Source organism: Mustelus asterias, chromosome 11 (assembly GCF_964213995.1).
Source record: "Mustelus asterias chromosome 11, sMusAst1.hap1.1, whole genome shotgun sequence".
NCBI lineage: Eukaryota > Metazoa > Chordata > Chondrichthyes > Carcharhiniformes > Triakidae > Mustelus > Mustelus asterias.
This window is the reverse complement of record NC_135811.1, coordinates 15,952,671-15,976,715: the sequence shown is the minus strand read 5'-3', so window position 1 is coordinate 15,976,715 and position 24,045 is coordinate 15,952,671. Positions and strand designations below refer to the sequence as shown.

Here is a 24,045-nt window from a genome sequence, read left to right as displayed (position 1 = left end):
GCTCCATACTCTCCTTTCTTTTTTTTCTTCCGTCGAGAGTTTAATAATAGTAAATAAAATTGATGCACATCAATTTAGACACGAGGCTCGAAGCTTCAGTAAATGAAGGCTTTTATTTACTATTAATGAAGCTATCAGAACTTATATACACTATCCCAGACTGAAGGGGTCCCGGCCAGAGCAGAGACTCTTATACCTCTCCCAGGAGGCGGAGCCCGACTGGGATGTGCCACAACAGTAACAAACACAGGTGTAACAACCCCACCCTAACCCAACAGCAACAGTAGTACAATCCAACAGTAACATATATACAACCTTGTAGTACTGGCCAGCCTTGGCTCAGTACTATCCAGTGGGAACCAACGATGGTTCACCACACTACAAAAATACACTCTGTCATGCTCCTTTTTGGTTATAAACTTTGCATCTAATAGCTGTGTGACTGAGGCTCCTGAGTGGGTCCATTATTGCGCCATCCCGGTTGAGACCTGGTTATGTTCACCACAGACTTGTGGTTTTGCTTTACTTCATTTTGCGCAATAAAGCACTATTTCTTCACAGCTGACTCCTGGACCATTACAGTGACCTTGACACCTCTGCTTCCTGCCAAGAAACTGTGTATTATCATACAGCTTTAAATAGGGATTTTTTATTCTGTATGCGAAAACAACCTTTGTTTATGTACAATGATGAAGATAAACAGAAGCTTTTCCAAATGGGCTCAGGAATAATGAAGCCTAAGTTAGAGCTTACATTATGTCTCAGTACAGCATATCAGTGTGCATTATTGGGGCGGCACGGTGGCACAGTGGGTAGTACTGCTGCCTCACAGTGTCAGGGTCCCAGGTTCGATTCCCGGCTTGGGCCACTGTCTGTGTGGAGTTTGCACATTCTCCCCGTGTCTGCGTGGGTTTCTTCCGGGTGCTCTGTTTTCCTCCCACAGTCTTAAAGACATACTGGTTAGGTGCATTGAATCGAACGGGCGCTGGAATGTGGTGACCAGGGGAATTTCACAGTAACTTCATTTGCACCGTTAATGTAAGCCTTGTGACTAATAAATAAACTTTTAAAAAATACTATTACAAGAAAAACTGTTTAAAAGCATCTTCAAAGATTTGTATCTTCTGATTTTCTTTTTCAAACTTCATCAAACTTTGTTTGACTATGTTTGACGCTAAAAGCCTGATTTATTTGTTTGTTAAAACAAATGGAAGAATGCAAGCTTTAGAGATTTGTCATTAAAATGTTACTGGGCACAGTTTGCCAGTTTTAGGTCTGCGTCATTGTTGTTACAAAACATCTCTAAGAAGTTGATGTCATTATATAGAAGGAAAGCAGAAGGCTTCCAACTCTAATTCATTTGGATTGATATTTATCCTTTTTGTTTGTTTAAAATATCATCTATTTTCATGTTTAGCATTCTTAAAAGTAAGAAGCATTTACAATTGTTTTTATGGTAAATCTTATCTTGACAATTTACCAGCTCTAAAACAAAGATCTACCTTATGTCACACCTGTCACCACCTCATAGAATCATAGGATAGAATCATACAATCCCTACAGTGCGGAAGGAGGACATTCAGCCTATCGAGTCTGCACCAACTCTCTGACAGAGCATCTTACACAGGCCCAACCCCTGCCCTATCCTTGTAACCCCATGCATTTAACCCACTAATCCTACTAGCCAACACATCTTGGGACACTAAGGGTCAATTTAGCATGGCCAATCCACCTAACTTGCCATTCTTTGGACTGTGGGAGGAAACTGGAGCAACCAGAGGAAACTCACGAGAAACCCACAAGAACGTACAAACTCCATACAGACAGTCACCCAAGGCTGGAATTGAAGTCGGGTCCCTGGCGCTAACCACTGTGCCACCTTGACACCCATTGCAACTGGCCCAACTGCCCCATTGCCCAGGAAAATTAATCTGTGACCTTGTCCTCCAGTGAGCTGCCAAACGAACCATCCTTACCATTGGTCTACCTCTGCTCTCTGGTATCTCATCACATATGAATCATAGAATGTACAGTGCAGAAAGAGGCCATTTGGCCCATTGAGCCTGCACTGACAACAATCCCACCCAGGTCCTGTCCTATCTCCATAACCCCACATATTCACCCTCCTAATACCCCTGACATTAAGGGGCAATTTATCATGGCCAATAACCCATGCGTATTTGGACTGTGGGTGGAAACCTGAGCACTCGGAGGAAATCCAAGCAGACACGGGGAGAATGTGCAAGCTCCACACAGTCACCCGAGGCCAGAATTGAACCCAGGTCCCTGCTGCTGTGAGGCAGCAGTGCGAATCACTGTGCTACCATGCCGCCCCTAAGATATGGATCTTAATTCCATAGTAGCCTCCAAGATACATGCAGTGTCAGTATTTGAGCTAGTGGCTGCGAGTGTCAGGTAAGTGACAGGGCCTCTCCATAAATGCTGTGCTATTTCTCTCTCTTTCTCCGAGGCCTGCTTTGGTTGGGCAACTTGTGGTTCTTGGGTATCTGAATGCAAATAATCAGAAGCGGAAGGATGGGATGAGAGAAGTGGGTTGGGGTGAAGGAGGAAGTCCATGGTGACTCAATCTGCAATTTGCTCATCTTGCTAGATAGCAGACCGAGGGTGAGTGGGCCATTGAGAAGGGGCAGAATGCAAGAACACACAGTAATCCTCAATGTTCTCGGCGATGTCAGACACCATGGGCTCTGTCTCAGCCGGCCTCACAATGTTAAGAGTTAATAATAAAAACAGAAAGTGCAGGTAAAAGTGAGCAGCTCTGCCAGAATCTGTGGAGAGAGAAACAGAGTTAACATTTTGAGACCAACATGATTCCTCTTCAGAACTGAAGAGAAGTAGAAATATGATGGGTTTCATGCTGTTGAAAAAGGAGGAAAGGGACAAGAAGAGCAGAAGAGGTCAGGGATAAATTAGATTGCGGGCTAGATTAAATGACTAAGGTGTGCTCGAGCAGAAGGCGAAGGGAATGGTAATGATAGTACTAAAGATACAAAACATTGGTCCAGAGTTGGTGTTATTAATAAAACTAAGGTCAGTGCTGTCTGAAAGCAAAATAGCACAATATGCTAATAGCAGAATAAAGGTCAGCACTGTCATAAGTTCATAAGATATAGGAGCAGAATTAGGCCATTCGGCCCATCGAGTCCGCTCTGCCATTCAATCATGGCTGATATGCTCCTCATCCCCATTTTCCTACCTTCACTCCATAACCCTTCAACTCATCAGCAATTAAAAATCTGTCTAACTCCTCCTTTAATTTACTCGCTATCCCAGCATCCACGACACGACGAATTCCACGGATTCACAACCCTTTGGGACAAGTCGTTTCTCCTCAACTCTATTTTAAATTTGCCACCCCTTACGCTAAGACTATGACCTCTCATCCTAGAATGCCTCACAAGAGGAAGCATCCAAACCATGTCTACTTTATCCATACCTGTTACCAATTTATATACCTCAATTTGATCTCCCCTCATTCTTCTAAATTCCAGAGAGTTTAGGCCTAAACTGTTCAATCTGTCTTCATACGACAAACCCCTCATCTCCGAAATCAATCCAGTGAACCTCCTCTGAACTGCCTCCAATGCCACTACATCTTTCCTCGAATAAGGGGACCAAAACTGTGCACAATACTCCAGGTGCGGCCTCACCAATGCCTTGTAATTGCAACTGTACTTCCTTTACATTCTATTCCTTTAGCTATAAATGGCAACATTCCCTTGGTTTTCTTTATTATCTGCTGTACCTGCATGCTAGTTTTCTGTCTGAAAGCAAAACCATGCAAACAAGGTACAGACTGGCACTTGAGGAACATTTCAAAATGGAGGACGAAGTTCATGGTCTTAAATTGTTGAACTCAATGTTGAATCCAAAAAGCTGTGAAAAGTGCCTAACAAGAAAATGAGGTGCTGCTTTGGGCTTCACTGGAACATTGCAGCAACTAAGGAAAAGAATATGAGCATGAGAACAAGGTAGTAAATTGAAATGGCAAGTGACAGGAAGGTCAGGGGCCTACTTGCAGACTGAGCAAAGGTGTTCCACAAAGCAGTTCCGCTCTCCACAAATGCTGCCAGACTGGCTGAGATTTTCCAGTGGGCGAAATCTTATCAAAAAATGGCACAGTGTGGCTTCCAACAAGGAAACCAACATGTTTCTCTCCAAACCTTACCACACTCTACCTAAAAAAAATCAAGGGGGCGTGTTTCACACCGTCATGTAGAAGGGCTGGGCCTAAACACACTGGCAAAACCCGGCTGCACTGAGATCAGGGCACTATGTTGAAAGGGTGCCCCGATCATAACAGGAATAAACCTCCACCCCAGCCTGCCTCGGAGGTCTCAGGGGCACCTCTCCTCACCCCTGATCGGAGTAGGCATTTCTCTCCCCTCCCCCACTTTCCCTGATCAATGGCCCCTTTTGCCGGTCATCAACCCCTACCCCCATGTCCCCCTGATCATTGGCCCTATCCCACACCCCCCCAAGAGTTGGAGCCGGCAACCACTCCTCCTCATCCCATTCCCCCCCCGCCCCCCCCCTCCCCACCCCCCACCCTCAATGGCCTTGCCAGCATCCCCTGCTTCTCTGTCCACTCCCAGCCCACAAACAAATCTGAATGAATTCCCACCCCTCCCCCATGTGGCTCCACCCCCGGCACTGATTGGCTGTGCCAACCCATGCCAAGAGGCAGTGCCAGGGGATATTGCCAGGCCACTGCCTGGCCATGTTCCCCCCCTCCCCTCATGGGCGACACGGTGGCACGGTGGTTAGCACTGCTGCCTGTCAATGTCAGGGACCTGGGTTCAATTTCAGCCTTGGGTCACTGTCTGTGTGGAGTTTGCACGTTTTCCCCGTGTCTGCATGGGTTTCCTCCAGGTGCTCCGGTTTCCTCCCACATTCCAAAAATATGCGGGTTAGGTGAACTGGCCATGCTAAATTGTTCCTTAGTGTCAGGGGGATTAGGAGGGTAAATACGTGGGGTTACGGGGATAGGGCCTGGGTGGGATTGTGGTTGATGCAGACTCAATGGGCCAAATGGCCTCCTTCTGCACTGTAGATTCTATGAGCCATGATTCTATACTTACTTTTGTGCCCCGGGAAGATCCCTACGACAGATTCACGTCGAGGTGAATGCTTGCTGACTATCCAGTGAGGGGGAGAAATCCTGCAGTAAGTGCTCGCTGATGTGTTAAAATGAGCTTTCCACGGTCCCACGGCATGTTTCATGCCACTCTGTCGGCAACGATCCTGGCCGATCGTAACTCGGAAACTCGCCGGCATGAATCCCGCTTTCTGGATATTGAGCACATGCTGCCATTCCCGCAGACAGTCCGGGCTCAAAATCGCCTCCAACATTTCCTGTTTGTATTTCCGATTTTCAGCATCTGCAGTATTTTGCTTTCGTTATAATGTTGAGAACCATCTTCTCTGTTGTGTTCAGGAGATGCAGGTGCTGCTCTGCTCCTTTCTGTTGTGTGCCACCTTGTCCTGTAAGTGAGCGAGAATAATGTCAGTGTAGAGCTGTGTTTGAATGATGTGCCTGCCATAGCTGAAAGGGTGGATGTGTGTGGAGGCAATGAGGTATGTGAGGGTAAGGTGAGTATCTGAATGTTAGTCATCGAAACCGTACAGTGCAGAAGGAGGCCATTCAGCCCAGCAAGCCTGCCCTGTCTACAATCCTACCCAGGTTCTAGCCCCGTAACACCACGCATTTACCCTACTAATCCCCCTGACACTAAGGATCAATTTAGCATGGCCAATCCACCTAACCTGCATATCTTTGGACTGTGGGAGGAAACCGGAGCACCCGGAGGAAACCCACGCAGACACGGGAGAATGTGCAAACCCCACACTGACAGTGAACCAAGCTGGGTATTGAACCGGGTGCCTGGCGCGGTGAGGCAGCAGTGCTAACCACTGTGCTACCATGCCACTCAAGTGCCATCGTGCCACCCTGAGTGTTGAAGGGGGTGATGGGGATGTGATGCATTGAATAGTGTGAGAGGCTTGTGGGTGTGGTGGTTAGAAGATGTCACTTGAAGATACATTTACTGACCTTGACAACCCACGTGGTCAAGTCATTACATTTGTGGCATTGCAGATTTTTGGGTCCAGATACTGAGAATTGATCTTCCCAGTCATCTGCGACTAACCCCTTCTGAGGATGATGATCCTTTAGGGCCTCATGTTTCCTCACTCCGCCTGGAGAACTATAATATCTCTCCTCCCGCCTGCCTCCATTACTATGGCCTGTATTGCTACATATGTGTCATTCAGGGTGGTACAGTGGCACAGTGGCTAGCACTGCTGCCTCACAGTGCCAAGGACCCAGGTTTGATTCTGGCCTTGGGTCACTGTCTGTGTGGAGTTTGCACATTCTCCCAATGTCTGTATGGGTTTCCTCCGGGTGCTCCAGTTTCCTCCGACAGTCCAGGTGTAGGTTAGGTGGATTGGCCATGGTAAATTGTCCCTTAGTGTCCATGTTGTGCAGTTTAGGCGGATAGACCAATGCACGGAGTTAGGTTGGGGCATTGGCCCTAGGTAGGGTGCTGTTTCAGAGGGCTGGTACAGACTCGATGGACTGAATGGCCTCTTCTGCACTATCGGGATTCTATGATATGTGACTCTGGTGCCCTTTCTCTGCCTTGGTGCTGTTTAGTAAGAAGTCTCACAACACCAGCTTAAAGTCCAACAGGTTTATTTGGAATCATGAGCTTTCGGAGCGCTGCTCCTTCATCAGGTGAGTGACTCTTACCTGTGAGACCTCTTACTGAGCCCACCCCAGTCCAATGCCGGTATCTCCACATCATTGGTGCTGTTTAGAATTGCAGCAGCCGCCTGGAATTCAGTGCAGCTTTCCTTTAAGATGGGCGTACTGAGCCTTGAAAAACTGAAGACCGCTGTGCCGAGTACTGAGCAGGGAGGTGATCAGCAACACAGACTCCACTCAGCCCTGCATTACTGTGAGGCAGAGGAGATGATGTGGAGATGCCGGCGTTGGACTGGGGTGAACACAGAGGAGATGGCAGCCCTAAATGTATGTGACTGTTTCCCTGGAACACAAATTTAATGTGTTGTGTGAGCACATCTGCCCTCTGTTTTCTTTCTGTCTGGTGATGTGACTCATGCAGCGTGCAGTCCAGCATCGTCTGGAAGGCAGCCCCACACACACACACACCACACACACAAAAATGCTGGGAACCTCCAGAGACTCCCATTCATAGCTGCACTTAACCGTGATGTGGAGATGCCGGTGTTGGACTGGGGTAGGCACAATAAGAAGTCTCACAACACCAGGTTAAAGTCCAGCAGGTTTATTTGGCATCACGAGCTTTCGGAACGCAGCTCCACCTGATTTCATCCTTTAAAAAGTACCTGGATGAGTATTTGGCACGTCATAACATTCAAGGCTATGGGCCAAGCGCTGGCAAGTGGGATTAGATGGGCAGGTCGTGCATCGGTGCAGACTCGATGGGCTGAAGAGCCTCTGCGTATTCTGTGATTCTGTGAACTGTGAAAGCAAAAGAAATACCCAGAACGAAGGCAAAAGAGAAAATGCTGGAAAATCTCAGCAGTTCTGGTGGCACCTGAAAGGAGAGAAAAGAGCTGACGTTTCGAGTCCAGATGACCCTTTGTCAAACCTTTTTTTCAACAGAATGAAGGGTTCAAGAGCAAAACTAAAATGATCTCAGGGAAAATGTAAATATGATCGCGTTTTGTAACGATGGGAAATTTTCTGTGATTTTTTTTCCAGATTATATATGGATTTGTGAAATAAAAGAAACACTAAAATGAACTAACTGGAGGCTTGTGTGTGTAAATGTGTTTCACAAGTTAATAAAACAAAGAGCCACGCAAGGTCACGTTAAATGAAACGGAGCACATTAAAATCTTGCATCTTTTGAAAGCTTACACTCACAGACTGCCCCAGTGGGCTGAACAACTTTGGAGTCATCCAATCGCAAGGCAGTGATTCCAATGGGCTGAGTTATGAAAGAAACTGGTTAAAAAAAAAACGCTAAAAGTCTTGCTCAGTTGCCTGGAGTCCACACACATTTAATAGTTCGCTGGTACTCCAGGCAACATGGCTTTAAGATGCACAGTGCTGCTGGTTGTAATGTTTGGTAAGTAATTATTCTGTTGCATGTTACAATGCTGCAGTGTTCTGTTTAAGACTTTTTAACAGTTAACAGAGCAAGGATGGGGAATAATTCTATCTTATTACTATTTTATTTGTTAAAAGGTTCGGTGTCTTCCCAATACTACACAGCTGATATCAACATGGCTGGGATTCAGGGCAGAGTGGAAGTGAATGCCTCTTCTCAGCTCATTCAGATCAAACTCTCGATGGATTGCGGCTACTTTAACATCTCTCTGCACCAATTCCCGGTCATGTACGGCAACTCCGAGAATCCCTGCGACCAGGCAAGCATCGGCGAGAAGATCTACGAGGTGGTGGCGAACGGCACGGCGCAGACACTGGAGGGGAGCAGACTCTTCCAGCTTCAAGCCGACCTCTCGGATCTGACAGTCACCGTAGGCGGCTGTCGAAACCTGACCACGGCGTGCGCCACTCTCAGGAAGGTCGGGAGCACCCCCAGGACATGGCAAGGGAAGTTTTTCTCATCCATAGCCGGAGATGTCTACATCCGCCAAGATGATGATGAGAACTCCACTCGGGTCCTGACCGACCTGGTGTGGACCAAGAGTGGCAACCCGGTGCCAAGGAATGTATCTGTCTACCTGCAAGTTGGGGCAGAGCGCTGCACCCTGCCGGCACAGACCCCCACTTGGCCCTTGCTTGGCACCTTCAAGGTGGGCACCCCTCTGAAACCCGTCAAAGATCGCGGTGCTGGGGTCGCCATGCCAGTCGGGGGCAGCGCCAAGCAATTTCTGTATGTGTACGATGGCACCGAGTGGTCCTGTGCCGAAATCTGGCTGCTGGAGGCAAAACAAGTCTGGGCGTACATCGACATGAAAGCGGTCACCGGAACCTTCAAGTTCCATCAGGCTTCCCCATTTGACACCACAGAATACACCGTGTCCCTGGCCAACCTGCGAGAGATGGCCAACGCCTACCACGTTCACAATTTCCCATTGCCATTCCGCCGCTCTCCCAAAGACCAACTTTGTGCCAATGATAACCTCGGAGGGCACTGGAATCCATTTGGGAAGATTTCTACTGACCCTTCCTATCCCCAAGACACAAATGAAACCCACGACCAGTATGAAATGGGGGACTTGAGTGGAAAACATGGCTTCTTGAAGGGGCTGATGAATTATGAAGTCACCTTGGAGGACTGGAATCTCCCCTTGTTTGGGAGGAACAGCATCGTTGGGCGTTCTGTGGTTATCCACCACCCCAATTCAACCCGATGGCTGTGCACTGCGATTGGATACCCTGGCGAGGTCATGACAGCAGTGGCCACCTTCAAGAGCCCAGTGGCGGGAAGGATAATTTTTCGACAGCTGAAAAGCAACCCCTATTCAGACTTATCCATTTTTATGGACCTCTCTTACACCAATTCGTCTGCCCTAGCTACAACCGACCACCTCTGGCAGATTCATGAATATCCCATCAGCTCTGAATTGGATTCTGACCCAAATGTTTGCTCGAGTACCAAGATGATTTTTAACCCCGTCAAAGTAGATGTTGGTGCCCAGTATGGCGCTGAGTGTGGCCCGGCCAGCCCTTTCCGCTGTCAAGTTGGAGACTATGCCAAGAAACATAAAGCCATTGGTCTCACCAACCGCCCCATTGTAGTTGACACCAAGAACTTTTTTACTGACACTACATCAGCACTTGCTGGGCCATTGTCCATTGTTTCTCGATCTGTGGTCATCAATAAAAGGAATATGGTAACCTCTCCCTTAGCGTGTGCCAATGTCACCATCCTTCACCCAACTTCACTGAAAATTAATTCATGGAAGGGTGTTGGGACTGTAAATGGAAATGTGGCATTCAAACAATTGTCTGATTTAGACCGTACGGTTGTGCAGGTTGACTTAACAAATCTGAAAAGTGAAGCAGGAAGTTACAGCATCCACACTCTTCCCATCAAAGATAATTTGCCTAATATGGATGCCTGTTCTGATGCTAGCGTTGGACGCCGTTACAACCCATTTGGTGTGAATGGATCGTTGTCCCCTGAGCCAGGCAATGGTACAGTTGACCAGTATGAAGTTGGCGATATCAGTGGGAAATTCGGAACACTGAATAACCTGAACCAATTATCTGCTAACTACACGGACCAGAACTTGCCCTTGTTTGGACCTCACAGCGTTGTGAGTCGTTCTTTGGTTATTTATCAGACAAACGGATTACGGTAAGTTTTACAAACTTGTCATTTTTTTCCTGCATGTGGCTGATTGGAATGGTACACTGATCTTCTCAATTTTCTCAACATGGGCTATGGATTCTTAAGTATCCAAAAGTATTTATTCTTCTCTCCCAATTTACTCCTCTCTTCAAAAAGGGGTCTCAGATAGGAATGCAGCTCCACTGGGCAGGTAGCTACTCACTATCTTACCTAAGTGGCTGGTTTTGATGTGTGTAAGCCTAGATAGGGAGTGATGGCAACCTACTGAACTTTGGGTGTGTTATAGCCCACCCCTGTTTTCATCCCGAGTCCATGTTTGTACTTTCCATCAGAGATGACTGGGTGGAAATTATGAATGAAAGCCCTGGTTGATTGTGAAGTATTGGTTTAACCAAACTGCCAACCTGACTGAAGTCTGGTTACTGAGCACAAGCCAGAGCTCAATTGGGATTTTCTTGACCTGTTTGGCTCAATGGAACTCAAAGTTATATTTCTCCTATTACTAATCATCAACATTGCCACTAAGCTGTGAGACTGAGCGGCAATCCACGCGAGGGTACAAACAGGCCACACACAATATATGGTCTCTTTAAGATGTGCACCAATCTTAAAGGGGCCACACAGTGAAACAACAGACTACGCACAGCACAGAGAAATTAGAGGGCAAATTGCCATTCGTATCAGTTTCTGAATCTATGAAGTGCCTTGGGACATTTATGATGTTAAATACATGTTGTAGTTCCACCTCCTGTATCCAGTTGTAAATCATCAGTAGGATTTCCCATCTGAGCTAGGAGGGGACATGGTCTTCAGCTAATTTGCACATATTATTTTGAGGTTGGGTTCACCTATTTGAGTTTGGCAGCGCTTTGACTATTTTCAGGGTGACTCCCATTGTTGGATAAAGGGTTTACCCACTAATGACAACATACGCACTGGCTGTGAGTTAGAGACTCAAATACCAGTAAGTTAAAGACAGCGTTTAGTTGTCTGCATCGCTATTGACCTGTTCTCTCTCATGTCCTCCAAAATATAAGTTGCAAGTTTGTACCTGTCAAAATTTGACATCATGTGTATTACCTTAAATGCTAGTTTAAAACAGGAATGATGTGGAGATACTGGCTTTGGACTGGGGTGGTAAGAAGTCTCACAATACCACGTTAAAGTCCAACAGGTTTATTTGGAATCACAAACTTTCGGAGCGCTGCTCCTTTCTCAGGTGAGTGGAGAAACAGCACTGAGGGAGGAGCAGCGCTCCGAAAGCTTGTGATTCCAAATAAACCTGTTGGACTTTAACCTGGTGTTGTGAGACTTCTAACTAAAACAAGAATGTATTTAAAATGTTGAGTGAAACAGTTGCTAATTGTGATGCTAGCTACTTTTTCCACGGACAGAGATGTGAGGGTAGATATAGATTCAAGTAGGTTGAGAAAGACATGGAATAGGGTGAATACAGTAAAAGACTGTAAAAGCAGAGGATGCATGCACAGTGTAACTCAATTTATTTTTTCCCCAGAGATTGACACAATCCTATGGCAATGGCTTTTTAAAATGTTGACCGTGCCCTCACTCTGACCGTTGTAGAACATTTTTGTATTGAGCATAGTAATTGGGATCACAATTAGATTCTGACACTATAAAATACAAGAACATTTGTAGCTTGATGTTAGATGATCATGTTTCCATTTTCTGGGAAATAGAGACAGGTAGTTAAGTTAGGAAATCCATGTGATACTGCAGTTCCAAGCCAGTTGGTAATAAATTATTTAGAAAGGTTAATTTGATATAGGTTTGGATGGCATCTTTAATATCGGTGACTCATTTGTCATTTTTATCTTCTATTGTTTGCAAGGAATACGTATAACTTGCTCATTATACAAAGTAATGTTTAAAGATCAGAAGTGAAGCTTTTGAGAGACTAGACACCAGGGTCATGAAATTGAATTGTGTCTGAAATGGGCACAACCTTAATTCTGCAAACATTGCATGCACTTAATGAAGACCTTGGAAAATTGGTCCACTGGCCTCATTTCTTGTTCGTTGTCGATCTGTGAGTGTATAATAAGTCTTCAGAGGCAGAAGTCCCTTCACCAAAATCCCTTTATGTACAATTCTAACAGCAGTACACAGAGTGCTATCAGTCAGCAGTCTACCATCAGCAGTGCCAAAGGAACTGACGCTCCCGGTTAAATACAAGGAAAAGGCTCCCTTATTGGTCCATCAATTGACTCCTTAATCAGGGATATCTTTTGAGTTTAACCAAATAAACAAAAATCAACTTAACCTCGGGACAACTCAAAAAGGGCAGCTCCCTAAAAGGAGGGGAACTGCCCGAAACAAAAGACAAAGCGGAAAGGAAATTTAAAACATCAAATTAAAATGTGATTAAAGGGGTCAATAATACACCCCAGTCCCTGCGGTGCCCAGTGGGCATGGAAGGCATCAACGATACCCTTGGACATTGCATGCTCCCTTTCCAGGGACACCCAGCCGTGAATATAGCTGCAGAAAAGGGGCAGACAGTCAGATTGGACGACCCCCCACCAACCCCAACCCCAACCCCCGCTCCACACCGGGTGAATCCTTGATCAGGGAGTTCATATTCCAATAGGGCAACCTCGATGGCCTGATTGAAGTCATTACAGATTGCTAATCATGGTCCTAAATGCAACAAGATCAGAGGTGCCCTGGATACCTGTGGTGGGAACTTTACCACTATGGTGGGTGGTGCACTTCTACTGTGGAATGAGTACATAAAGACCGTCCACCATGTACCAAAATGATACCAGGGATAAAGAGGTTTAAATTATGAAGTCGGTTATATAAACGTGGCTTGTATTCAAACTATTTTTTTGGAGTAACAAGAGTTAAAATGGAAACTTCTTTCTTACTGAACTTTAAAATGGGGACTTCAGCCTAGCTTGCTGTGAGGCTGCAGTGCAATTCCCTAATTTGTCAATGAACAATGATGCAGAAGGTTGGCTCCCATTACTAATTGTATTATTGGCTCTCTGAGGTACCGTGTAAAATTTAGCCACTGCCCATTAACTTCAACTGTCATTAAAGATTAAAAGACTGCAAACTTAAAGATTAACTTAATACATCTCAAATAGCTGAATAATCTCGGGAGCTTTGTCAAGATTCAGAAAGTACGTTGTTTAAAATACTGACTGATATGTGATAACAGGGCAAAACGTGATTTCAAAAGACACAAGGTGTAACATCAAAACTGGTGATGAAGAGTCCTACCTTTATACTAAAGAAAGAACATTTGATCAAACACATTGTCCATAAGGTACAAGTATTTGGTGCACGGTAGCACTGTGGTTAGCATGACTGCCTCACAGTGCCAGGGACCTGGGTTCAATTCCCAGCTTGGGTCACTGTCTGTGTGGAGTTTGCACATTCTCCCTGTGTCTGCGTGAGTTTCCTCCAGGTGCTCTGGTTTCTTCCCACAGTCCAAAGATGTGCAGGTTAGATGAATTGGCCATGGTAAATTCTCCCTCAGTGTACCCAAACAGGTGCCGCAGTTTGACGATTAGGGGATTTTCATGGTAACTTCATTGCAGTGTGAATGTCAGCCTACTTGTGACTAATAAATAAGCTTTTAAAAAAGCTTTATGCAAGTTTAGAGCTAGTATTGTTTACCTGAGTTTAGAAGAGTGAAAGCTGATCCTATTGAAGAGTATAGGGGTTTGATGGGGTAGATAATGCGTGGATTTTTCAACTTGTGGGAAAGACCAGGACCAGGGTATACAGTTGAAGAATAAAGTCTACTGTTCTAAGGCAAGAGATGAGAAGAAATGTCTTATCTCAGAGTCATTAGTATGTGGAATTCCCTTCACCAGAGAGCAGTGGAGGTTGGGTCATTGTCTAACTCTGCCTTGAATAAATTCAGATTTTTGATCGGCAAGGGAGTCAAAAATTATTGGGGGGATAGACAGCAAAGTGGAGTTTAACCATAGCCAGGTCATATTATTGAAGGGCGGGGCAGGTTCAAAGAGCCTGCTCCAGCTTCTACATCCTGTGTACTTCAATGATGTAAACTGTAAAGGAGAGGCTTCAGGGTACATTTCCTCTGTAAGGTTCATCAGAGTCTCGGGCAGAGGTTTTCCAAACCAGCTATTGTGGACATACCATTTTTGTTTGAATTTCTTTATACATTGTGCATGTGTAAATTGTGCTATTTTGTTTCAATATGTAAACGAGAGGTAAGGGAATTAGGTTGCGACACATTTAAAAGCTGGAAAGGGAAACTTTCAGGCTAATAGCGTGAGGAAAAACCTGAAGGTCAATTAGTAATTGGACAAGTAAGGAATGTTTGTTGGCAGGAGGCTCCTTGAAAAGGTATCTGGCGGCAGCACTTGTGGGTGTTAATATTAAGCCTTGCCCATAAGTTCTATTTTTTTTAATCCAGTTGCCATGAAGCTTAACTTTCAGCTGCCAGGTACCCTGACGTACAGCATTCTACATCAGCCCTCTCAATTTCAAGCTCTGAGTTAATATAATGTAACCGAATCTTTGCTTGTCACAAATGTCTCCTTGCCATTACACTTCACAGGGAAGTGAAATAAGATTCTGTTATTAATTATCTTAATTCCAGCAATTTTAGTAGGCTGCCTGAATGAACTAATCCTGATGAGTTGTCAGTGGTAGAGAACTACTCATAGGCAGTCCACTGCCCACAATGTGGGGAGTCCAGTTACTACCCTCATGTACTGAACTAGATGTTGTGACTTTTTTGGGGTCAGGGGGAGTGATGCCCAGCAATGGAGAAAGATTATTAAAGAGACACAGGAAGAACAAAGTTCTAAAGTTGCAGTTTCAATAATTCTTCCATTGGTCACTTTTCTTTTATCCGTGGGACATGGGCGTCGCTGGCTGGCCAGCATTTATTGCCCAACCCTAGTTGCCCTTGAACTGAATGGCTTGCATGGCCTTTTCAGAGGGCAGTTTGAGAGTCAACCACATTGCTGTGGCTCTGGAGTCACATGTAGGCCAGATAAGGACGGCAGATTTCCTAAGGACATTAATGAACCAGATGGGTTTTTCCGACAATCAACAATGGTTTTATGATCATCAGTAGATTCTTAATTCCAGATATTTTTTATTGAATTCAAATTCCATCATCTGCCATGGTGGGATTCAAACCCAGGTCCCCACAGCATTAGCTGAGTTTCTGGATTAATAGTCTAGAGATAATACCACTAGGCCATCGCCTCCCCTTTTAAGCATATAGCATGCTGAGTGGAGCTCATGTATTTGAAGTTCAAAATTGTATTCGAGTCCCGTGTACACCACACGATTCTAACTTGCATACACTTAATGAAGCTTCTATCTATTTCTGGCAGCAGCCTTGGACACTGATTTCCCTGCCCACTTTGCCCAGGTCACAGGTAGATGGGAATGGAGAACATGTCCTTCATTTTGATCTTCTGGGTTGGCTGCTATTCAGTCCTGCTAGAAGAAATAGAAAAATAGGAGGACCCAGCATGCCTTCTGGAAAAAGCAGATTTTATCTGAATAACTTGATTGAACTTTGTAAGACCTGATCAGGTTGGTGGCTGAAAGTATATCCATTGCCTATCTGGAATTTCACAAACTATTTGACACGGTACCCCTCAATGGGTCACTCCACAAAACAGCATCGTGCGAAATTAGTGGGATGTTGCTATGGGGAATGCAAACCAATATCTATGCCAGAAATTGTATCATTCAATTCACCTTCACCCCTTTTTCAAACTAAAATGGTAAGTTTGTTTCTATTGACACTCAATGTTTCTGTCTAACAGCACGGGGCAACATGGTGGCACAGTGGTTAGCACTGCTGCCTCACAGCGCCAGAGACCCGGGTTCAATTCCGGCCTCGGGGCACTCTCTGTGTGGAGTTTGCACGTTCTCCCCGTGTTTGCGTGGGTTTCCTCCGGGTGCTCCGGTTTCCTCCCACACTCCAAAGATGTGCGGGTTAGGTTGATTGGCCATGCTAAATTGACCCTAGTGTCAGGAGGATTAGCAAGGTAAATATGTGGGGTTACGGGAATAGGGCCTGGATGGGATTGTGGTCGGTACAGACTCGATGGGTTGAATGGCCTCCTTCTGCACTATAGGGATTCTATGATCCTAACTCCAGATATTCCTGCCTTCTCTCCTTTTTTTGATGTTTGCCATCAATCCTCTAAAATCGCAGCGGTGTTGCAAACACATTGGGGCAATCGCTATGTGAACATTACAACACAGAATACCTCGTAGAGTTAAAATAGTGCCTTTTCTGTCCCTGCGTGGAGTTTATTAAATTGAGTAAAAGCATTAACAAGCCCAAAGAATCAAGTTGTGTCCAAGTTGTCTTTTTTATTCATTCCTGGGATTTGGGTATCACTGGTCAGGCCAGCATTTATAACACATTCCTTGCTCTGGAACTGTTACATGTTATGTGGTCACGTAGGTTGAAACAATTCCTGGCCTAAACCACAACTGCATTTTTAAAAAATGCATCATAGGAATGAACCAATTGGGAGAAACAGCAGATTATTCCACTAACAGCTTGGTATAGAACTGAATGTTCATGATATTTACGGTGGGTGTACATTCTGTTTAAAAACTAATATATACATTTAGCTTCACTATTTCCACAAGCTCTTTTTACATTTGTGTCACTAGGGGTTTGTGCCTGGGTCTCGAACAATTAGCAGTAAAATTAGAACTCATATTAATCAACTGAATATGATAATTCTGTCTGTAAGGAGGCACTTTAAAAAAAAACTAATTATGTAGCAGCTCTTTGAGTGGAGCTATAGCAGCAGCATTGTGTTGGTTCAAATCTAAATGTTAGCCTTTTTTGGTGTTGCCATTATTTATTCTGCATATGGGCGGCATGGTAGCACAATGGTTAGCCCTGCTGCTTCACAGCTCCAGGGACCTGGGTTCGATTCCCGGCTTGGGTCACTGTCTGTGTGGAGTTTGCACATTCTCCTCGTGTCTGCGTGGGTTTCCTCCGGGTGCTCTGGTTTCCTCCCACAGTCCAAAGATGTGCGGGTTAGGTTGATTGGCCAGGTTAAAAATTGCCCCTTAGAATCCTGAGATGCTTAGGTTAGAGGGATTAGCGGGTAAATATGTGGGGGTAGGGCCTGGGTGGGATTGTGGTCGGTGCAGACTCGATGGGCCAAATGGCCTCCTTCTGCACTGTAGGGTTTCTATGATATTTGGGAAATAGCGAAAAAAAATCAGTCCACTGATACGAGTGCCGTGTTACCAGTTTTGTTATTTTATTGCTGTTCTATGGTTAACTTAATATTCAGCATAAAACCTTTGTGATTAATGTGAATGGATTTGGAAAGATTACTGTCGCTCTGACTGATATCAGAGTTGAAATCAACAGACTGCAAAATCTTATGGCTCCCATAAATGTCTAGGAATTAAATCGTTAATCTTTCTCACTGAGGAACATGTTGCAAGCTATGTAACAACTGCTACAGCTGTTGTAATATTCATCCTTTTTCCAGGTAATGGTGCATGGTGAAGTGGGGGGTTGGTGGGTTCTATAAATTGAGGTCACTTAACTCCTAGCAATCAGATCTCAGAAGTTGTCATTTCTTCCGAAACTAACAGCATCAGTAAAAATCTGACAAGGGGTCACCCATACTCAGAATATTAGTTCCATTCCCTCTCCACAGATGCTGTCAGACCTGCTGAGATTTTCCAGCATTTTCTGTTGTGGCATCAGTAAAGATTTTCAGGACATATTTTAAAGTTTATTTATTAGTCACAAGTAAGGCTTACATTAACGCTGCAATTAAGTCACTGTGGAATTCCCCTAGTCGGCACACTCCGGCACCTGTTCGGGTCAATGCACCTAGCCAGCACGTCTTTCAGACTGTGGGAGGAAACCGGAGCACCCGGAGGAAACCCACGCAGACATGGGGAGGATGTGCAAGCTCCACACAGACAGTGACCCAAGCCGGGAATTGAAGCCGGGTCTCTGGCACTGTGAGGCAGCAGTGTGATGTGCGTGTCCACAAGCAAATTCAGGAAAAGGTTGACAAGGGGCAGCACGGTAGCACAGCGGTTAGCACTGCTGCTTCACAGCTCCAGGGATCTGGGTTCGATTCCCGGCTTGGGTCACTGTCTGTGTGGAGTTTGCACATTCTCCTCGTGTCTGCGTGGGTTTCCTCCGGGTGCTCCGGTTTCCTCCCACAGTCCAAAGATGTGCGGGTTAGGTTGATTGGCCAGGCTAAAATTGCCCCTTAGTGTCCTGAGATGCGTAGGTTAGAGGGATTAGTGGGTAAAATATGTAGGGACATGGGGGTAGGGCCTGGGTGGGATTGTGGTCGGTGCAGACTTGATGGGCCAAATGGCCGCTTTCTGTACTGTAGGGTTTCTAAGGTTGCTAAGGTCTTGGCAAGACTTATGAATTACATCTCATGAAATGTATTGCCACCAAAAAAACAAACACCCTGAACTGGACTTTGCATAAGGTGACAGTAACAGAAGTTGGCAAGCAACACACAAAAGATTAAAGTGTTTAAAAATCAGAATCTTGCCACAAAGTTGCCCTCAGTCCACCCTTTTCCTGTTTTAATGGGATCGCTTCTGGGCCTTTTGGCTCAGATCAAGCGTCAGTTCAGGCCCATGATGGGGTGCATTGCCTTGTCATGTCAGCTTGGGCCTTGTTGGTCTCCCTTGTGGGGACCATGAATTGGATTCAATTGGATTTTGAATTTGGCTTTTGGAGCAAGCAAGGAAATGGATTTGGGTTTGCCTGGTCCACTCTGAGCATTGGCTTTGTAATTTTAAAGATGGAGTAAAAGATGAAGGGCCTGTTTTGTGCTGTAGCTTTTCTATGTTTCTATGTTCTATGTTTCTAAAAAATTAAAAAGAAAATGGAGGCAAGATGGAGCGGGGCTTGTTTGCATGACCAAATTGTTCCAAGTAGGAAGCGCAGGTGACCAGCAACAACGCCCAGGTGAGGACTGCCTGATCCCAAAGTTAAATGCCTTTCCACTTACTTGCTGGATTCAGCGGGCAGAATGTTACTGGCATGTCTGCCCGAGGTTCGTACGATCCCTCTCGAGGCCACGGAGAATGCTGTTCTCCGAGCCTCGCCCGCCCCTGGAATCGGGGCGGGCGTGCCGGTAAAATTGTGGCCAGCATGTCTACTTGGCAACTGCTATTTGCATCAATTGAGGTTAAGTGCATACAGATGAAGGGCATTGGTTGGATGGTTACTTGAGTACATATAAAGAAATACTTTTTGACATAATGGTTGGGATCTTTTGCCCTCCCCAGAATGGGTTTCACAGTGGGGCATTTAATCAGGTGTGAAGGTGGCGCATGGTACTCTACCTCTACCCCAAACAAGTCCGTAAGAGGAAGGTCCTTCTTGCCCTGCCACTAATTGGAAGTTTTAAGTGGGTAACTGATCCCCACTTGAGTGCCTTATCCCACTGCCTATGGTATTAACCCCGGATTAATTAAGACTGGGTCTGGTTTCTTCCTTGAGCAGTTGGTCAGGTCTAAAAGAGCAACCCTCTGAACCCTAGTTCAGACTTACCCTGGGTGTATTACAGCCTCCATATTGGCTAGTTATATATTTATTTGTAAAGATGTATCTTTTTCTTTGCCGCGGGCCTGATTTAATGCTCCCCTGCCAGTGGGCACCCTATCTGCCCATCTTTGCCTGGCCGCACTTTTCTGTAAGAAGTCTAACAACACCAGGTTAAAGTCCAACAGGTTTATTTGGTAGCAAAAGCCACAAGCTTTCGGAACAGGCTGTCCCTTCGTCAGGTGGGTGGGAGTTCTGGTCACAAACAGGGCACAAAGACACAAACTCAATTTACATGAATAATGATTGGAATGTGAGCCTTTACAGCTAATCAAGTCTTAAAGATACAGACAATGTGAGTGGAGGGAGCATTAAGCACAGGTTAAAGAGATGTGTATTGTCTCCAGACAGGACAGCTAGTGAGATTTTGCAGGTCCAGGCAGGTTGTGGGAGTTACAGATAGTGTGACATGAACCCAATATCCCGGTTGAGGCCATCCTCATGTGTGCGGAACCTGGCTATCAGGACGGCCTCAACCGGGATATTGGGCTCCTGGCATTTGTTCATCTCTACTGACTTCTATTTCTCTAACCTATCGCAGTGTTCCTCTCTTGATGAAGCAGAAAAGAATAAAGAGGAGGATGGGCAAAGAGTTCTCAGAGTTATCAAAGGATTGCAGTAATCACTGATAGGTTAGCATTAGTGTTCTTGTGATGTCACTGGAAGAAACTCTATGCTTTCTGAGAAATATTGCCACTTGTGACGTCATTATTGTTCACAAATCCCTCTGATATAAGTGCCAACTTGCACATCCATCTTTACTGGAAACATGCCGTGTTCATATATCCTCTGTATATAGACTCTATAAACTGAATAGAGCCCACCAGGCATCATTGTCTTTAATCTTTAGCCAAGGGAACCAAATCCAGCCCTTGGGGCTTTGCAATTTTACATATACTCCAGTTTTAGTTTTCGTAAAAAAATGATCCCTGCTTTGCATTAACTTGTTGCATCTATTTCTTACTGATTTCATAGCTTCTATGCTGAGTTAACTTGAGAAAGAAATTAATGGTTATCTATTTGGGGAAAGGTTTGAAGTCTATAAAGTGTAAGTCAAAGTTTATAGATTTCCAAGGTTCTCGTCTTGTCAAGATCTTTATTTAGAAATTTATTCCGTGGTTTTAAAGTTGACACACTTAGAAAAAACCCAGAACTGAGCAATCATTAGAAGATGAACCTAGGGCGGCACGATGGCACAGTGGTTAGCACTGCTGCCTCACAGCGCCAGGACCCAGGTTTGACTCCCGGCTTGGGTCACTGTCTGCATGGAGTCTGCACGTTCTCCCCGTGTCTGTGTGGGTTTCCTCCGGGTGCTCCGGTTTCCTCCCACTGTCCGAAAGAGGTGCGGGTTAGGCGCATTGGCCGTGCTAAATTCTCCCTCAGTGTACCCGAACAGGTGCCAGAGTGTGGCAACTAGGGGGTTTTCACAGTAACTTCATGGCAGTGTTAATGTAAGCCTACATGTGACAATATTAATAAATATACTTTAGAACTTTATATTAATTTTGACTTGTTTCTAATTTAATTGTTTTTTTCTTTTGGTTGCTGCAATACCGCTGACCCTTGGGGAAATAAAGTTCACAATGTGCAAATCTGCATACGACAGGCGGAGAGTATATTCAAGCCAAAGCAGTGTTTCGTGGAATGGTGAAGGGAACAATTATTCTGGTAAGGCACTATTCGTTTTTTACAATTACTTTTTCCCAGCAATTAAAGATAAGATGGTTGTCTCTGTGTTGCTGCAGCAACTTTGTGGAATTAAAGAGGTGACCATTTCCACCTTTGTGATTCGTTCAGTAATGTACATCATGTTGCTCCTGTAAAAACATGCACTCAATTCCAAATTCCCATTGCTTTCAAACCGGCACGGTGGCACAGTGGTTAGCACTGCTGCCTCACAGAGCCAGAGACCCAGGTTCAATTCCAGCTTCACGTGGCTGTCTGCGTGGAGTTTGCACATTCTCCCCATGTCAGCATGGGTTTTCTCCGGTTTCCTCCGACAGTCCAAAGATGTGTGGGTTAGGCAGATCGGCCATGATAAATTGACCCTTAGTGTCAGGGGGTCTAGGGTAACTACATGGCATTACAGGGATCGGGCCTGGGTGGGATTGTTGTCGGTGCAGACTCGAAGGGCCAAATGGCCTCCTTCTGCATGTAGGGATTCTATGTTCAAAAAAAGAACTCCAAAAAAACAGATGTTTGTTCTGAATGGACAAAGGACTTAAAATGCAGCTATTGTTTTCGGCTGTATTCACGGCTGATTGGTTAAGGTGATGGATTTGAACTCCACTGGGGTTTCCCCACTCAGCTTCATATCCTGTGGACTGCGCTGCTCACTGTTCCTTTGTCATCAAAATGCATTAGAAACAGAAAATAGGAGCAGATTTGACCATTCAGTCCTTTGTGCCTGCTCTTGGTTGATCATCCAACTGTTCCTGCTCTTCTCCCCCCAAATCCTTTGATCCCTTTAGCTCGAAGAGCTATATCTAACTCCTTCTTGAAAGCACTAAGGGAAGGATTCTCTGGCCTCCTTGCGGTGTGTTTCTTGCGGCTGGAGACGGCACCCTGTTGGTGACGGGACCTTCTGGTCCCATTGCTGTCAATGGGAATTCCCATTGATTTCACCCGGTGCTGCCAGGAAAACAGCCTCTTCCCTGCTGCCATCAGACTTTTGAATGGACCTATCATATATTAAGTTAATCTTTCTCTTCACCCTATATGTAACTGCAACACTATATTTGGCACCCTCTCCTTTCCTTCACCCCTATGTACTTTATGAACGGTATGTTTTGTCTGTATAGCGTGCAAGAAACAATACTTTTCACTGTATCCCAATACATGTGACAATAATAAATCAAATTAAAACCACGGCGGAGGTACACTGTCAACATGACCAAAAAGTCCTGCTGGCATGAAAGCCGGAAAGTTCTGACCACAATGTTTTGGCCTTAACGGTTTCTGTGGTGGAGAATTTCACAGGCTTAACACTCTCTGGGTGAAGAAATGTCTCCTCACCTCGCTCCTAAATGGTTTACCCTGAATCCTCAGACTGTGACGCTTGGTCTGGACTCCCCCACCATCGGGAATATCCTTCCTGCATCTACCCTGTCTAGTCCTGTTAGAATTTTATAGGTTTCTATGAGATCCCACCCCCTCACTCTTCTGAAATCCTACCAACATAATCCTAACTGACCCAATCTCTCCTATTACATTAGTCTCGCTATCCCAGAAATCAGTCTGGTAAACCTTTTCTGCACTCCCTGCATAGCAAAAACATCCTTTCCTATGTTTCTTCCTCAGCTAAGGGGACCAAAACTGCACACAATATTCCAGGTATGGTCTCATCAAGGCCCTGTATAACTGCAGCAAGACATCCCTGCTCCTGTATTCGAATCTTCTCACGATGAAGGCCAATGTACCATTTGCCTTCTTTACCGCCTGCTGCACCTGCATGTTTACTTTCAGCGACGGGACAAGGACACCCAAGTCTTGTTGCACATTCCCCTCTCTCAATCAATAGCCATTCAGATAACAATCTTCCTTCTTGTTTTTGCTACCAAAGTGGATAACCTCACATTTATCCACAGTATACTGCATCTGCCATGTATTTGCCCAACTTGTCCAAGTCACGCTGAAGCATCTATGCATCCTCCTCACAGCTCACCCTCCCACCCAGCTTTGTGTCATCTGCAAATTTGGAGATATTACATTTAGTTCCGTCATCGAAATTATTAATATATATAGTGAATAGCTGGGGTCCTACACTGATCCCTGCTGTATCCCACTAATCACTGCCTGCCATTTGGAAAAAGACCCGTTTAATTCCGACTCTTTGTTTCCTGTCTACCAACCAGTTTTCTTTCCATCTCAATGCACTATTTCCAATCCCATGTGTTTTAATTTTACATGCTAATCTCTTATGCTAATCTAATTTTACATGCTAATCTCTTATGCTAATCTAATTTTACATGCTAATCTTTTACATGCTAATCCCTGGCAAAAGACTTCTGAAAGTCCAAATAAACAATTCACTGGCTCCCACTCATCAACTTGAAGAATTCCTGTAGATTTGTCAAGCACAATTTCCCTTTCGTAAATCCATGCTGACTT

The 24,045-nt window shown here is 45.1% G+C and overlaps 1 protein-coding gene across 1 annotated transcript in view; it reads left to right on the top strand.

Moving 5' to 3' along the window:
- Positions 1 to 8,050: 8,050 nt before the first annotated feature.
- Positions 8,051 to 24,045, top strand: part of cusr (Copper-only SOD repeat protein) — a 124,313-nt gene continuing 108,318 nt past the window's right edge. Inside the window, exons 1-3 of the mRNA XM_078223191.1 lie at positions 8,051 to 8,141; positions 8,261 to 10,343; positions 21,513 to 21,603. Of these exons, the coding sequence (XP_078079317.1) occupies positions 8,102 to 8,141; positions 8,261 to 10,343; positions 21,513 to 21,603 (2,214 nt within the window). The 5' untranslated portion in view covers positions 8,051 to 8,101. The remainder of the gene's footprint in view (positions 8,142 to 8,260; positions 10,344 to 21,512; positions 21,604 to 24,045) is intronic.